General features: G+C 39.8%; 1 protein-coding gene across 1 annotated transcript in view; it reads right to left on the bottom strand.

Moving 5' to 3' along the window:
* Nucleotides 1-16,181, bottom strand: part of atad2b (ATPase family AAA domain containing 2B) — a 64,657-nt gene that overhangs the window by 21,037 nt on the left and 27,439 nt on the right. Inside the window, exon 25 of the mRNA XM_058613130.1 lies at nt 1,218-1,937. Within this exon, the coding sequence (XP_058469113.1) occupies nt 1,218-1,937 (720 nt within the window). The remainder of the gene's footprint in view (nt 1-1,217; nt 1,938-16,181) is intronic.

Raw genomic sequence — 16,181 nt, 5'->3', positions numbered from 1 at the left:
AAGTGAGGACATGGGTAAAAAAACAAAACACCTGCAAAATCTGCACGGAAAGTAAACAAATGCCACTAGATGAAGTCATACAAAATTTAGCATATTCATGACATCAAAGCATCTGCTTTCTACTCGTGTCAGGTAGTTTTAACCATTTACTTTACTCCCACTATCCCACTTCTACTCTAACATATGAAGTATTTTGGCACATTTTTTAAATTTGAATATAGTTACATATTTTTCCTTTTCTGTTATCGCACAATGGAACAAATATAAATAAATATATTTATATTTATTTATATAATGTAAATGTATAATATAAATATACATTTACAAACTGGTGCTTCACATTGCTACACCCTAATTGATAGGGACACAATTACCATATACTGTACATAAGATTTTGTGTGTACATTTTTCTCTAGATAGAAAGACAAGTGACCTATTCACACCTATGTCAAGTGCTGTGCAGTCAAATGAATGAGAGGCTGAGAGCCTAGATGTATATCTTCTGTCCTAGCACTTACCCTACCCCCTTCCCTATCTCCTTCTGCACTTGGATCCACCTCGGCACTCTCACCCGCTATCAGTCCACTGTCCACCTATCTAGTAAATTTCTTTCCAAGACTACTTCTATGTAGCTTATTCCTCTTTTTTAAGTCGCTTTGGATAAAAGTGTCTGCTAAATGCTTAAATGTACATGTCTGGAGAGGGTAAGCCCACCCTCAAACTCATTCATACTGTAGAGCTCCATATCCCAAAATGCCCAACATTTAAAAAATAATTATTGCTAGGAAAAAACAAAAAAGCCACTAAAGGGTTCTGAAGGTGCTAAGTGGATAACGTTGTCTGTAAACATCTCTGTGATGACCAGTTTCTGCAAGTGAAATAAACAAAGACAAAGTTTGCAGCTTTGAAAGCATTAGTGCTGGTTTGGCATTTCAAGAAAATTACTTTTCCAGCATTTTTATAGGCTATTAGGATAAGTTAAAACTGCAGCACCACTGTCCCTTGAAAAGAACCTTAAAGATCAATAGACAGAGAGAAATTAACATAATTTCCATACACACAGTTGCAGTGACATTTGTTTGTGTGTGATTGTGGGTGACTCCACATTCAAAGCATAATTCAATCAAGCTGATTTAAGGATTTTCAAAATACTTAGAATTTCACAAAAAACATATTAAATACAAAAGGAAGGCCACATAGCCAGGCTAGCTTTATACCTTCTTTGTCTTGATCTTCTTCTGCACTTTCAGTCACTGCCCTCCCGTCCTGAAGAGGGTGCCCCTGAGTAGGATGTCTCTCAAGTTTGTCTTTGTACTCCTCCTGTTCTGGCATGTCCGAGCTGGCAGCCACGCTCAGGGGAGTCCTTTTCTCCTGCTTACTGCTCCTCTTGAGGTTCTGTGAGTCCAGGCTGTCCATTGACTCATTTCCATTCACACAGTCCATGTGTGATACTGCAAGATCCTCCGTGTGCTTGGACTGGGCCTCTGCGTCTGAGGATTCAGACGTTTCTGTCAAAGGCTGGCAGTCCGCCTGCTTGGCCTGGCTATCACTGTCCATGTTGGGATGAGAAGTGCCAGCAAGACAATGCAGCTCGTGGTGTTCCTTTGTGTTCTCAGACTCTCCCTCCTTGGCTGTGGACAGCTCCGCCTTAGATGCTGGTTCTTCTCTGGCTTCACTGGCCTCAACAGGAGGCTCATTGGAGCTCTCCTCCTCTGTGGAGGGGAGATGGGGATGGTGGCCATTGGGTTGGGGACCAGTAGTGTCACAGGATGATTCCTCATCTTGTGTCAAACATGAGTCACTCGGTCCTGCAGCTTCCACTTCTGCCTCAGGCTCATCCTCCTCCTCCTCTTCTATTCCTTTCTTGTAGCTCTTCTTCTTTCTGATAATACCCCTTCCCCAAGAGGGCCGCCGGCGAATCTTACGCTTCACATGATCTATGATGAAGAAAGAAAGATAGTTAGGGATCTTATTGATTTAATAAAGCACAAAAACATTAACACAATTAACATTTATTAAACCAGCTTCATTTCAATTTGAGTGCTCGAATGACATGACATCCTAACCTACAGAATATATTGTCAAACTGTTACTTACAAAAGAAACAAGAGCTGAAAAGAAAAAAAAAATCTTCAAATAGCTTTCAAGTTGACTTCTTTTAAATCTTTAAATTTGAGTCTTCCCACAGGAGTAACAAGCTACGTGTGACAAAGACAGTAAGAGAGACAAAGACAGCAGCCACGTTATATCACTGATATTTAGACACTAATAGCAGATGGTGCATGGGGTTTTAAGAGGAAAGGGAAATCCAAGGCTTGCTCTCTGCAGTAAAAGTGCCACAGCGAGCAAGAATATATGTTAGATGCAGAGAAACAACAAGACATTTGCCTTCATTTACTGCTTTCAAGAAGCAGACGCTGAGATTAAAAACAGAGACACAAATTCAGAAAAAGTCTGTCGAAAAGAGAGCGAGTGGGACACTGAGGAAAACTGAGCACAAGTCAGTTTTCTCGGTACACATTTGAATCCTACAGATAGTTGTCAATCTGACACACACCCTAACCCGTCCCAAAGACATAATCCCGAGGAGCAACAGATATTATATTAAGTACCTCTTTCATAAAACAACTATCTCATGTAGTCCTAGCCTTGTAATTCTGCAAAGGCCTACATATAAATCTGCCAATGTGGAATCTTGCACAGAAGCAATAACATATGCCAGCTAAGATCTTGAATGGCTAAAGGCCCAGGTTTCCTTTACGTTATTCATCAGAAATTATTCTGCAAACATACACTGAGCGCTGAGAGTGTCGCCTAAATACTTTCGAGAATCTCATGTGCCATCTCTACCTACACAACATTCCCCACAAATATATGACTAAGCAAACCGAGCAGCAATCTTGATATGCCTGCGTGTTGCCTGTCAAATTTTCGCTCACCCCCGATGCTTTTATCCAAGGCTCATTTTCCACTCTGCAGATGTGATTATGCACGCTGTACATCAGAGGACGGCAGAAAGGAAACATTATGTTATTTGTTTGCATAGTGAAGGGAAAATGGGAGGGAAAACACTCACACTAACTGCGAGTTATATTTTGTCACCTGCAAATACATGACAAAAAGGTCATTAGTCAACTTGTTCTTAGTGATTTACTACGGATTGTACATTTTAGGAACTGTGTTCTCTAGTGACCCCCTTAATGACCAGCCACACAAATCATGTCAGCCACAATCTCCACATTAGACAACCCAGCACGGAATAGAGTACACTTGGTGCCAGCTAGTGCTATAGAGCTCCAGGAGCTGACGTCGCACAACCAAGGTAATGCCCCTCTGGCAGGAAACTACGCTCTATAGACGTATACTAGATTAGACAACTCATAAATCAGGCAATGTGTCAGACAACTCATCTCTTCGCCAGCTGTTTCCATCATAAAAGTGAAGATGGTGGATGGATGTTGTGCCCCGGGATGCCAAAACCGACAGAGACAAGCTAAGGGGAGAGGATTTTACCAGATCCCCACAGATACGGTGGAGGTGAACCGCTGTCATCAAAGGTGCTCACATCGAGCAGAAGATGACTACGCGATGGGAACCCACAGGCAATGGATTTGGGGGTTAGCTCCTGGTAAATAATGGACCCAGTCTCACATTTGATCTCACAATTTGATTCTGAGTTCTTGGGTCACAATTAGATTAAACATCTAGGTTTGATGATTTCCAATTCTACTCTACTGCTGAAAAACGGTGTCATCATAAAAGTATTAGCAGGGTGTTAGGTGGTTTAAATATTTGGGAAAAAGGCAAAGTAAACGTAAACAAATCCAAGAGAAAAAACCGCAAAAGTAACCTGAAAAGGTTATGTGAGGGTATGACATACAGTACCTTGGGCTCTACTGTAATTCTCTAATTGGAGCTACACAATAATGAAACAGGCTATGGATGTAGTTATTATTTTTGTCCATTCAGAATTGGTTGGAAGTTTGTTAAAGTGGTACAGTGATGGGAAACTGAATCAAAGCCAAACAAAACTGAAGCAACAAAGCTTTGAATCGATTTAGAAACTCTGGGGATAATAATCATGATCTTTGCATGAACCGATTTTTTGTACACCTCAACTATACAATTATTGAAAAGAAATGAGTAGCGATTTATGTGTTTATGCAGTAGCTAAATTTAGTACTTTTTTAAAAACTTGCAGTAAAAGCTGACAAATATACAGCATATCTAGGACAATGTAGCAAATGCTTCTGCCTCAAATTCCTCTTGGGCTATTCTTAATTCTCACCAAGTTTCTGCCGCCAGTAGGTATTAACTTTCCATCTTTCCCTCACTATTTTTTTTTTTAAAGTCACGCTGGCATGTGCCAATTTGCTGGCGCAAAATTTTCCCCCGCACTTTCATTTTTAAAATGAACCATTGCTCGGGCTACGTGTCATCAGGCCAGGGGACTAATGGATACCGTACAAAAAAAGACAATGAGACACATTCCCATGCCAAGGCTCCCCACCACAAGCCACCGAACACAGTTTGTAACACAGCCTCTCTGAAGTGGTCCCAGAGGCTGCTGGTGGAATTATTTTGAAGGTGGGATGGAGCTTTGTTTTTCTATGGTCCCTCCTGATCTGATATGGAAGAAGTTAGCTGTAGAATAGGCTTCGGTACAGACAGGAAGCCCAATTCATTTCCAGGTATGACTGGCACATGTAGCAGCTGCTCTGCTCCAAGTGAGGGAGCACAAATGAACAACGCAAGAACAGAGAGGAAGAAAACCAGGATATTTCTGATTGCTTGAATCATATCAATATCTGTGCGTGTCATTTTATTGAACCTTCGGGATTTACATTTTTATGTAGGAATGTCATGTTGCAACATCCAGCGATTAATCACAACTTTTATCTTTTCATGTTCAGCACAGAGAATATTACTTTTTGCTTTAAGTTATACGTTTCTGCTTTTTTAATATATTATCACTTTAATCAAGAACAGCAACAGCATCTCTCTCAGCAACTCATTTTCTGTGGCATTTTTCTTTTAAACCTCTCTAGATGCTTACATTCCATCACATATATATATATATTTTTTTTAACTCTAACAAACCAAAAGTAAAAATCCAACTTTCAATGACAGATCCCTTAGGTCAGCTATCACCTATCACTCCTGAGGGATGTAGAAGTTTAGACTGAATCATAGCAGACAGAATGGCAGCAAATGACTCATCATAAACAGTTGTTAAATAATGCATGAAAGATGTTGGAGCATGTACAGCCAACCACCAAGGGCAGATATGCTGATGGGGGAGGATAAGATAGAGGGGGGAGCTGTTTCCAGAGCACTCGGGGATAATTAAAAGTGCCCAACCCTTTCAAGATTGAAGATTCATGTATTGGCAGAAATATTTCAAATTGCCATCCAAAAGTGATAGAATCAGTCACAACTGAAAAACTGAATTGAAGAAGCCACTTGGACAACAGGTGAGAGTCCAGTTCAGTTACTTTTGGATAACTATGACCTGGATGAATGAGAATATTTTCAATTAGCCATCGCACGTGGATGTCAGAGCAGTGTATGAACTCAGGGAAATGCAGCTTTTGAGAGCAAAAATACCAACGAGGCAAATATCTACACATATCAGCAAGTATTAAATCAAGAAATGAGGCCAGTGACGCTGACGGTTCAGTAGCATATCGATAGTAATGCCTTTGGTTGGAATAGTACTTCACATACTGTATTTCCTTATTTAATAATTCCTTGGATTGAGTTATCAGATAACGGCTCCTCAAAAGACAGTTATAACCTAGTTTTGAAGTGAGGGCAAAGGGGAAAAAAATGAAACATAAATACTGACAGCTTATATACAGTATGAAATGTTTTAAGAGTCTTTATTTCACATATTATTATCCACTGTCTATAGCCCTGGCAAACCAGTAAAAGCCTCAAAGCCATGATCTAGATATTTCATTTCCATATACAGGTTACAGTAGGGTCATCCAAGAGAACTCTAAAGTACCTTACACCCATAGTATTAACATGCATTATGATGGAGAATATTTATTACTTTTATATCTCTCTCAAGTCACACTACCCCATAAAGGCAAGTGTACTCATCTCAGATAGATTGATATGATGGCTCTCTGGGCTCAATGCCACATTATCAGCACATCAGTACTAACTCATACATACCCTAAAGCTAGTTTAAATAATCTAAGCAATGAATCCAATCTGCCACTCTTCTTGGCCAACATTATGTGAAATGAAAAAACTTACCAGACTTATTAACCTTTAAGTTTTACACTGGAGGAATGTAGCCATTCTGAAGCTCATTTGAGGGAAAAAACTAATTCAGTACTAAGTAAGTAAGAGCAAATAACAGTTTCAGGCGTGGTGGACCATTTCCCGTTTGGAAAAAGTAATATCCAAAAAGGCTGTCTGCTGGTTGCTGAACAACTGGCCCCACAGCCAGAGAAAATATGTGATGACAAAACCAGTTTTGTCTGTATGTATTTACATGTGTAATTAAACAATCATATTGACCTTCCTTGTGTATGAGTGACTGCAGTTTCCAGGAGATTTGAAATTCCAACCAGTCACAGAGTGAAGATCGTAGCTTAGATGGAGATGATCAAACCCGCCTGCTGATCTGTTCCTCCACAAAGCCTATCGGTTACAGTGACTTGGCAGGGAAAAGATCAGCAGATGAGTCTCATCATCTCCATCTAAGCCTCTGACTATGCTTACAGTAACTGCATGGCTTCTTGAGTACTGTATGCACAATTCATTGGAATCGACAGGACTTGAGGCCTCATTCTTGGAACATAAATTAAATATTGATCAGCCGCACTTATCACCTGCAACTGACAGGGAGGAGCTTGGAGTAAGGTTGTCATAGTCTTAAATGAAAAGAAAAGGCATTCAACTTCATTGCACAAAAACTGATGACGTAAAATCCTGTTATGTTTTTTTTTTTATATATATATATATATATATATCTGTCAAATATCTGCTTCCTGCTAAAATTCTACTTGTACATTTAAACATGTTTTCATGTGGGGTTTCTGCTATCTTTCAATAAATGTATACATGATTTAGATAGAAAATAGTTATGAATTTCCATCCACCGACAGAAATTCCTTCTTAGACTAAAAACAGTTGCCAAAACCAATTCCTATTGATCAAGCAATTCATTAATTGACCATCTGCTGCTGCTCTACTAATATCTACATATAAATATACATTATATATTGAAAGATACACCTGAGTTTGAACTGCAGTGGATGGACAAAGGCAAGGAAAAGGTTGAAAAGCAAAACAAGAGGCAACATGGGAAAACACTCTGTAGGAGACAAAGCGAGCCAGAGAGACGCAGGGTGGTGACACAGGACCTCGGGGTGTCAGTTTGTCACATGATGTGACACTTGATGAAATGTCCAGATCAATAAATGATCCCATCATTGCTTCTTGAAATTAAGGAGATCAATCACTTCCTTGAATTGTGGTGTCGCCCTTCCCTTTTCTATCCTTGTTCCCTTCCTTTATCTCACATAAAGGGTCTGCACAGCCCAGTCACGTCTTGCTCTTACAATAATTAAGTTCTTTATTAGGAACAGTATACATAAACAGGCTAAAGCCTCCCTTTGCTCTAAACAAAAACCAGCCTCAGCTTTCATTACATGTTTTCCACAAGATGTTGGAAGGTTACAGATGTAATGCTGCCATTTAACCACACCCTAGAGGTGTTTGTTCAGATCTGGTCGTCAACTGGGGCCATAAAGGGATGCATATTGTGCATCCCTGCAACAGCACTCAATTAACTCATGCCAAGCACCAAATGGATGTAGATTTTACATTTGTCAACATCTCAAAAGACTATCTGCTAAACATTTACTAGTGGGTAAATGTTTGTAGGACAGACATGTATTAAAACACTCTATCTGTAGAGTTGGCAGTTCATTTTGATTTATGGTACACAAATAAGTGTAAGCCTAGCCAACCATCTGACCATAACCGTAACAAAACAAACAATATCCACTAATAGGCAAAGCATGAGCCGGTGTTTCATGGGACTTTCAGAAAACTTTGTGACAGTCTGGTGCCATCCATCAGGCTAATTAAAAGCAAAGCGATGATAAACTGAAGGAGTAAACTGAATTTTATAATAAAAACCCACAAAGCAAAAAGTAATCACCAGTCAAGAGTCAGTGAAATCACATTATTACCTTTGTTGGATGTTGTCGTTAACAGAAGCTCCTGGCACCTTTCTGCTTTATACTATTCACTGCTGGATTGTTTAATGAATAAGCAGGTGAACAGATTTTCCTTATTAAGTGCTAATAAAATGCACCATATGTCGCAAATAAAAGTAAATGAGATAACATTGTATTTTTAATTCACCTTTCTTAATTATAGTATCACTATTTAAGGGGTTTTAAAATAAGAAAAAAAAAAGATGCATTGTTCTTACACCTGTCACCTGTCACATGTTACCAATGACATCTAACTTCTCTTCCTGTGCATAAACTGCATCCGAGTGTGCATTTCATTTAAAGAAGCATACAATTTCAATTAAAGGAAGAATCCTGAATAATTTCCCTCCAATATAATTGCAAAAACAGAACCAATAGTCTTGTTTTTAATTCATCAATTGCATAAAACATCACTATAGCCAATCAACTCTGAGGGGGAAGTCAAACATCAATACTAATAGAAAGATGAAATGTCACGAGGTGTATGAACGGCAGAAATAACAGTCAGAGCATCTGTCTCTTTCTGTCCTCTCTGCTGCCCCGTAAATGGCCAGTGGGATGATGGTGCCTCTGGTGTCCTCCTCTCAGAAGACAGATATGCCCTAATGCACCAGCAGCTTCATGTTCTATTGAAGATGTCGGCCTGTGCCTACGCACACATACAAAGCAGACTATCAAGCGGGAAAAGGGGGAGATGTGAAAGGCTTCTTGCCCTCATGAAAACATGCAAACATACAAGTTGCAAGGCTGGAGCGAGGTGGTAATGAGTTGTGCACTTTTTCAATCACTTTGACTGATGTCTGTTATCACACTGCATGTGGGAAAATTAATATGTACCTTGCAGTAGCCTCAAGGGAGAAAAGACTATGTCCTTCATCTAGCCACTGTGAACTACACAATTAAACACTGGAGTTACATATTATGAAAAGAGTTAGTTATACAATGAGTTAGTGACTGTAAACCAAATAAGGTGTAGGTAAACGTTTGTCTTTATTTGAAGAACAAATATAGTGTAGCATGGCTACGGACTATACTGCTACACTTGGATGATTGGTTTTGACCACAACGTCATACTTCCACGAGAGTGAGTTCAGAACAGTGCAGATAGAGAACACAGGCTTTGCAGAGAGACAGTAGAGAAGATGAAAGTCCCAGGCAGAGACATACGAAATGTTAGGTGCAACCCAAGAAAAAAATGGTGTCGCACTTGCAAGGTGTTTGGTTGAATGTGCAACCAGAGCCCTGTAAGTTGTCAGAACGTCTGTTAAAACGAATTTGATACTATTTAGTTCCCCTAAGAGACTGTTAAGGGATTCAAGCAGTCACAGTTGTACAATAATACTAATAATGTTAATAATAATGATGATGATGATGATGATGATGATGATGATAATAACGATAATAATGGGATTTAATGGTAAGATATCAAATGAAAAGCTATTTACACAGGGATTCTAAACTTTACATAGCTACCTTATTTTTTCCTTTTATATTGCGACAAACTGAATTATAATTAAGTCCGTCTGGTCACATACTGTATGTATCATGTCATGCCAAATTACTAATTAGAACATAGAGTAATTAATTGCTAAAACTAACAGTTAAAGCTCCACCATGACTGACATCTCAACTTTTCAAGAGCAGTTAATCCTCCGCTCCTCATTAAACTGCTCGCTACCTCCTAATCTGTGCTCTATCCCATGGGACGTGTCTTCATCACTAATCTAACTGTTTTAGAACATTTGCTACCACTGCATTTGTTCAAAGTTTTTACCAATCTCATTCAAGAGTTGAGACAAAGGTTTCCTCCTGTAAACGGCCTGCCTAGGATCCACTTAGCTGCTCCATTATTCAGGAATCAGAATAAAGGCTTGGTTATACTAAAAATAACTAGTGTGTTCACATTAGTGTACGACATGATTTGAACTAAATTGAATAGAAAGACAATGGCACACATTTTCCCTCTCCTGGAAGGCATTTGCTTGTGTTGCCACAGACAATTATACACATCTGCACTGCTGATAAGTTTCAGCAGGAACTCGTCGTTGTCGTTTGAAAACTTGATGTAGGTTGTGTTCACATCAAATTGAACTGTGAAATTACAATAAACGGCTGCATCCACGTTATATATAATGCAATTAACAACCTTGCATATTACGAGCGAATAAACAGCTATACCGAGAGTAACTGCAAAAATGATCCTACTAGAAGCCTCAATTTAATGACTTTCTTAATTCCTGAGCAAGGTCTCCTTCATCTAAACTGAAGGAGACCCAGAGGTCTGCAAAAAGAGAGAGCTTAGTCCCTCAGCACCTAGTCCCTGACAGTAACATCATTGTGCCACTACAAGAGAGGAGACCCAGTTCATTAAACAATTAAAAAGTTAAATGTATCATGCTGAACATGAGTCCACCACAAAATGGTGAGCAGGAAAATTGCTGCTATGTTATAAGAAAATACATCCTATGTCTTAATTTAATGGAGATGTGGCAATAAGCCTAAATATGTGTGAATTTAAGATTAATTTGATGCGGGTATCGTTCTTCCCCACTCTTATAAACTATGTTGTACCAATAACCACCAAACCTGAGGCAGAAATATTCAAATTAACCTGGTGATGATTTTTAAAATGTGTGTGTACAAAATACACAAAACAAAACAACAAAAAACATTAAAGGGCACACATCTCAAAGGTTAGGGTTTAGGCGTCCTTAGAGTAATTAAATGAGAGAGTGAGAGAATATAGCGCACTTCATGACTGGTTATTTACTATACTCCGATGTTTACTGAAACTGACTGCACTATGGTAAAAAAAAAAAACAATGAAAGTAAAATCCCAGGGGGGCTTGTATAATTCTCTGTGTGTTGTACATCCAAACTGCTGACATGGTGAGTTGCTTTGGTGTTGGTGAAAGACGGAGGGAAAAGTTCCACCTTTCATAACGAAATGTGCAGCACCAGATCCACTTCCTTTGTGAAAATCGGCACCCGTCACAGCCATGGAAGCCTCTGAATGTGATTTTTGATGAAAAGATAATCTCGATAAGAAATGCATGTGTCACTTGAGGTCCAGTTATCTGGTTAACCAGTCAATCTGCAGTAATTTCGGCATTTAGACACTGTGTAAAAGCTGTTAAGCTTTACAAGGCTTGAACAGGCGAAGGGGGAAAAAAACCAGCACTAAAATGATAAATCACCAAGGGAATGCTGTTCAATACAGACACCTCTACAAATCTGTGTCAGCGATATATTTTCTATAATCACTCTTGCCCTAATCTTGTCATTGCCTGTGCATTGCTAAGCCTAGCACTTTAAAGGCAGTGACCATATATTTCATAACTGGAAACTGTCTACGTAACAATTCATCCTTTCTAGCATTCAAAAGCCACTCTCTCTCACCCATTAACACTCTCTGTTCCCCTTTCCATCAGCTCCCTAACATCCTGAGGCAGCACAGCTTGTTGTCATTGGGCATGCACAGAGGCAATGAGCAGCAAAGTTCAATCATTCCCACACAACTCTTTGGGCTCATTTCTTTCGGGCAAAAATGTAAGCAGTTTACAATAATATGTTTATCTGCATTGCACGGTAATAAAACAAGGCATTAAAATCCTGTGAAGGGGATCACCACCCAACCTTGTCAACTGTGTACACTTAGCACAGATTAAACTATGCATGGTGGAAATGAAAAGACCCACAGACACAGAATGAATCTTCTGAAACACTAACACTGATGTCAGCTCATCTCCTCCCTGAAACAATAAATGGAAGCAAGAGGCATCATGGATGATTTTACATTCATTTCACGCATGGTGCCACAATCCATGAGAAATCTGTGCCCAAATGGCAGCTTACGCTCAGTGCTTATTCGCTTGGGGCTTTGCATGGATTTTATTAGTGAGCACCACAGGATGTCTGCAAAAGTGCAGCTCAAGATTGTTTTTGCCTGGTAGCAAAACAGTGGCATGGATAAATTCAGTGTCCAGTTCGGATCACTAATACAGCTTCTTGGTTTCATGCAATGATGCGGTTTTCTCCTGCTGCCCACAAGCAGCCCACTCTCTACTTCTTTATAGTGCAAATTTAGACAATTTGCTAATGTGTGTAAATTTGGCAAACTGGCAGAATCAACTGCAGGACAGAATTTGAATATCACAATTTGCATTCCAATTTTCAAATGTGGACACAACCATATGAAATGAAGTATGAAAATGGGGGCGGTCTGATTTAGTGATAAGGTGGGGGAAGTTTCGATTTTCTTAAGCGTGAGCGACATGTACAGCGACAAAAATCTGCAAACAGCATGTCCACATGATGTTACCTTAGCTCCAGTGACAGGAGGCATTCCGTCAAAGGCATAACTCACAAAGTAAAGCTTTACAAAAACCAACAATGGCAACAATAAATCTGCAGTTACTTCAGGTAAAACAAACAATATACACTGTCACCATGGTTTAACTTATGCATTCAGTAAGAATAATAGATACAATGTCCTTGTAAACAATAATGGATAGAAGAGAAAATCAAGTAAACTTGACTTCGACTATTTTTCTCAAATGAAAGGACACCTTCTTATTAACCTATTTTCTTGAGCAATGTGACCATCTCAGCATGTTACAGGCTGTGTGACCAATGTCCTTTTATACTGGGAAAAAACAGGCCATTCTTTTGTGCAGTTAGTACTTCAGTCTGAGGAAGAAGGATATGCAAGTGTTTATTTGGAATTTGAATATCCGATCAAGGTCTTGTGATAGTCTAACATAGGCAACGGGGAGAGTGGCTGTCTGTTTACCGTCTGTTGCTGCAAGATACAAGGCAGGGGAGAGGCAAGACACAGTTATGTTCAATCTACATGAATGCAGCCTAGTGGCTGTTGCCTTGGGCGTGCTATTGACTGACAGAGAGGACACATTGTGCAGTGCATGCATCGTTCTTTTCTTCTGTTAACAGTTTAACAGTTGAATACGGACAATCTTGACAAGCGGAGGTGGAAGAACACTGTTGAACTATGGCAAGAAAAACACAGAAGCATATGGCTTGTGTTTACATATGACAATTAAGGAAAACAAGAGAATAATCAAATATGAGGTTTTTTAGGCATATCATGTGCCTTCTGAGCACCAAAACCCACCCCAGCTTATTTTAGCCTGTGAAAAGCAGTCAAGAGTGAAAGAGAAAAACTAAGAGAAGTTAATTATTAATGAAAGGAAAGCACTCCATTTGAACCAGATTCTTGTGGTGAGATGCACTACGAATGAACCCAGGACTGCAGCCCAGGTACTGGGCCGTGGGTTTTATGCTCCTCTGGGGAAGGTGTGACAGAAGAGCAAGCAAGAGGGGGTTGGCGTGCCAGAACTATCCATGCAGTCTAATTGAAGCAATATTCTTCTTCCTCCTTTCTTGAGCTTTAACAGTAGTGATGTCTCCCTTCTTCCTACACCGGAGTGATCCGACAGTAGCAGAAGAGCCATCTGCATCTGAACAACTGGTCTTACCCACGGACATTGCTTTTAACACATAACTCAGAAATATCGTTAGCCTTCAAAAAAAAAAAAAGCCACTCTCATAAATTTCTCCACAATTTCAAAAAGCACATTTCATCCCAGCCACTACTTTCTGTTACATCTGAATGTCACAGGTAATTTTCAGCTCTGGGCAAACTGAAATGAGGGATGGAAAGAGAGAAGAGAGGTGGCCCAGATAAAAGCCCTATAGAACTGCAGATACCAAAACAGCTCCAGATAGGCTTCACCCTGCAGGTAATGATATAGGATAACCCGAACCTTCAAATGTCCTGACATTCAACAGAAAAGGAAGGGAATCCAATGACCCCAGATTGTCCAAGCTGCTGTGGGTACAATTTCATGAGCTGTTCATTTACGCTTTATATCAGAAGAGAAACTGCCATTTCCACGGGCAGACGCACTGTGCTTTCATTATGTGCTCGTGTCATATCAAGACATAACTGACATTGTGATCAATTAGCCTAATAGCTGCCTTGCTGAGGTGCTCCAGGTGAGAACTGGCTGCCGATATCACAAATTAATCACCTGAGTTAGCCTAATTAATTAAGCCTCTGGTGGAGGCTGATAACGACTCTCCCAAGAGCAACTAAATTGGTGGTCTGTGACATTTACCTGTGTAGATAGGGACTGAAGCTAAAACTAGTATTCAACTACAGTAAGCTGTCACCCATAACAAAAAAGAGATCATTCTACATTACAAATTCAAACAATTCATTTTGTTTCATATTGCTAGAAATGTGTGAATTAATTTGTGTAAGTGTGATTGTACAGCTTTAATGTACACTAAATGGAACAATCCTTAAAATAACTGCCAACTCTAGCTCCACTATAACCACATAATAAAAGTAAATATGTAAAGTAGTTAGACACACATGTAGAATATCATGCAATACAATATAAAATGTCAAGGCTGTAAATAAGGTAGATCGAATGAGCCCCATAGGAATCGAGGCTGTAGTAGTCATGACTGATATACTGCACAGTACTAAACTGAAATTTTCATCTCAACCCCTAAACAAAACAATAAATCTTAGCCTGGTCTTGCTGCCTTGCACTGAAGCATGCCTTGCTTAGCCTACACTAAGGTTGAAGGATAAAAATTACACAACCAAGTCTAAATATTCACTCCCCAGTCCACTACAGTCTACAGCTGTTACATTTAGGCCAAGCAGGACAAGATAAATAGCAATGAGCTTGAAACCTTCATCCCTCAAAAGGGGACTCATCTCAATGGGAGAATGGTTTACTCTCACAGCAGGGGTTATATATTAGCAAATATTCCTATGAGAGACATGCACCACCTTGTGACAAACAGATGAACTGCACAGACACAGAAATCAGTCTTAATTTGAGCTTCAATGAACACACCATTTGCCCCTATACACACCACAGTCCATCTGCACACTCCTTAATGCCTGAACATCTCCTGCCTCTTCTGACCTGTCTCAATTTCCATATTTAGTCTTAGGGCATTTTTCAGATTACATATAAAACCTACTTACCCTGATTCACTCAGGTAACAGCCTCATTAGACTGCCCCCTGCTTATGCTCGGCCCTCCCTTCACCCTTAGGCACCCGCCGTTTGCCACAGGTGGGCATGTAATTGCTCTGTGGCGTGGCCATGTTCTGCGTGTTTAGGGGGAGAGCAGTCCTGCTAATGAGTCTGCTCACTGTGTTGCTTCTCTACTGCGGAGTGTGTGTGTGTGTGTGTGTAGGCAGGTGGATGACATCACATACAACTGGTATACTGTTTTAATATAAGCACAGCTGCTTGCTGCTGCATCAGGAAAAGGAAAAGGAAAAGCAAAATGCTGCATAAAGCTGAAGTTTGAGTATTTGAGAGTCAAAGAGACTCTCTCTCCCCTATCTACCATTTTTCCTTTCACCCCAACTGGTCGAGGCAGATGGCTGCACATCTTTGAGTCTGGTTCTGTCGAAGAATTCTTCCAGGGGAGTTTTTTTTTTCTCTCTGCTGATGCCTAGTACTTGCTCAACTGTTTAATTTCTTTGAACTTCCTTAAGCTAACAAAACCATAAACTATTCTTAAATACAGTGGTAAATCTGACCGTTTGAGTCAATTTTTACCACAGCTGATGCGCTGCTGACAAAGTCAGGTAAGAAGTTAGTATTTAGTTGATGTACAAGTTCCTAAGTTGTGTGATGACTGATGGAAGTGTTATTCAGTTGAAGTTTAATACATTCATAAAATGTTGCCATGCTGTCTTGCTGATTACACTTTCAGAATCAGGATAAGTTACTTCTTTAATTGCTTTGTCGGTGTTCACAAGCGGCAGGCTCCGTGCCTGCGGCGTTGTAAAATTCATCGTTAAGAAACTATTGTCGTTGTGTGTTACAGGTTGATTGAGTACTGTGTTGAAAATCAACAAAACATTCAGTCTACTTAGCCGGTT

Source organism: Solea solea, chromosome 17, assembly GCF_958295425.1.
Source record: "Solea solea chromosome 17, fSolSol10.1, whole genome shotgun sequence".
In the NCBI taxonomy this organism is placed as follows: Eukaryota; Metazoa; Chordata; class Actinopteri; order Pleuronectiformes; family Soleidae; genus Solea; species Solea solea.
Note: the sequence above shows the minus strand (reverse complement) of the source record. Positions and strands in the feature narration are given on the sequence as shown.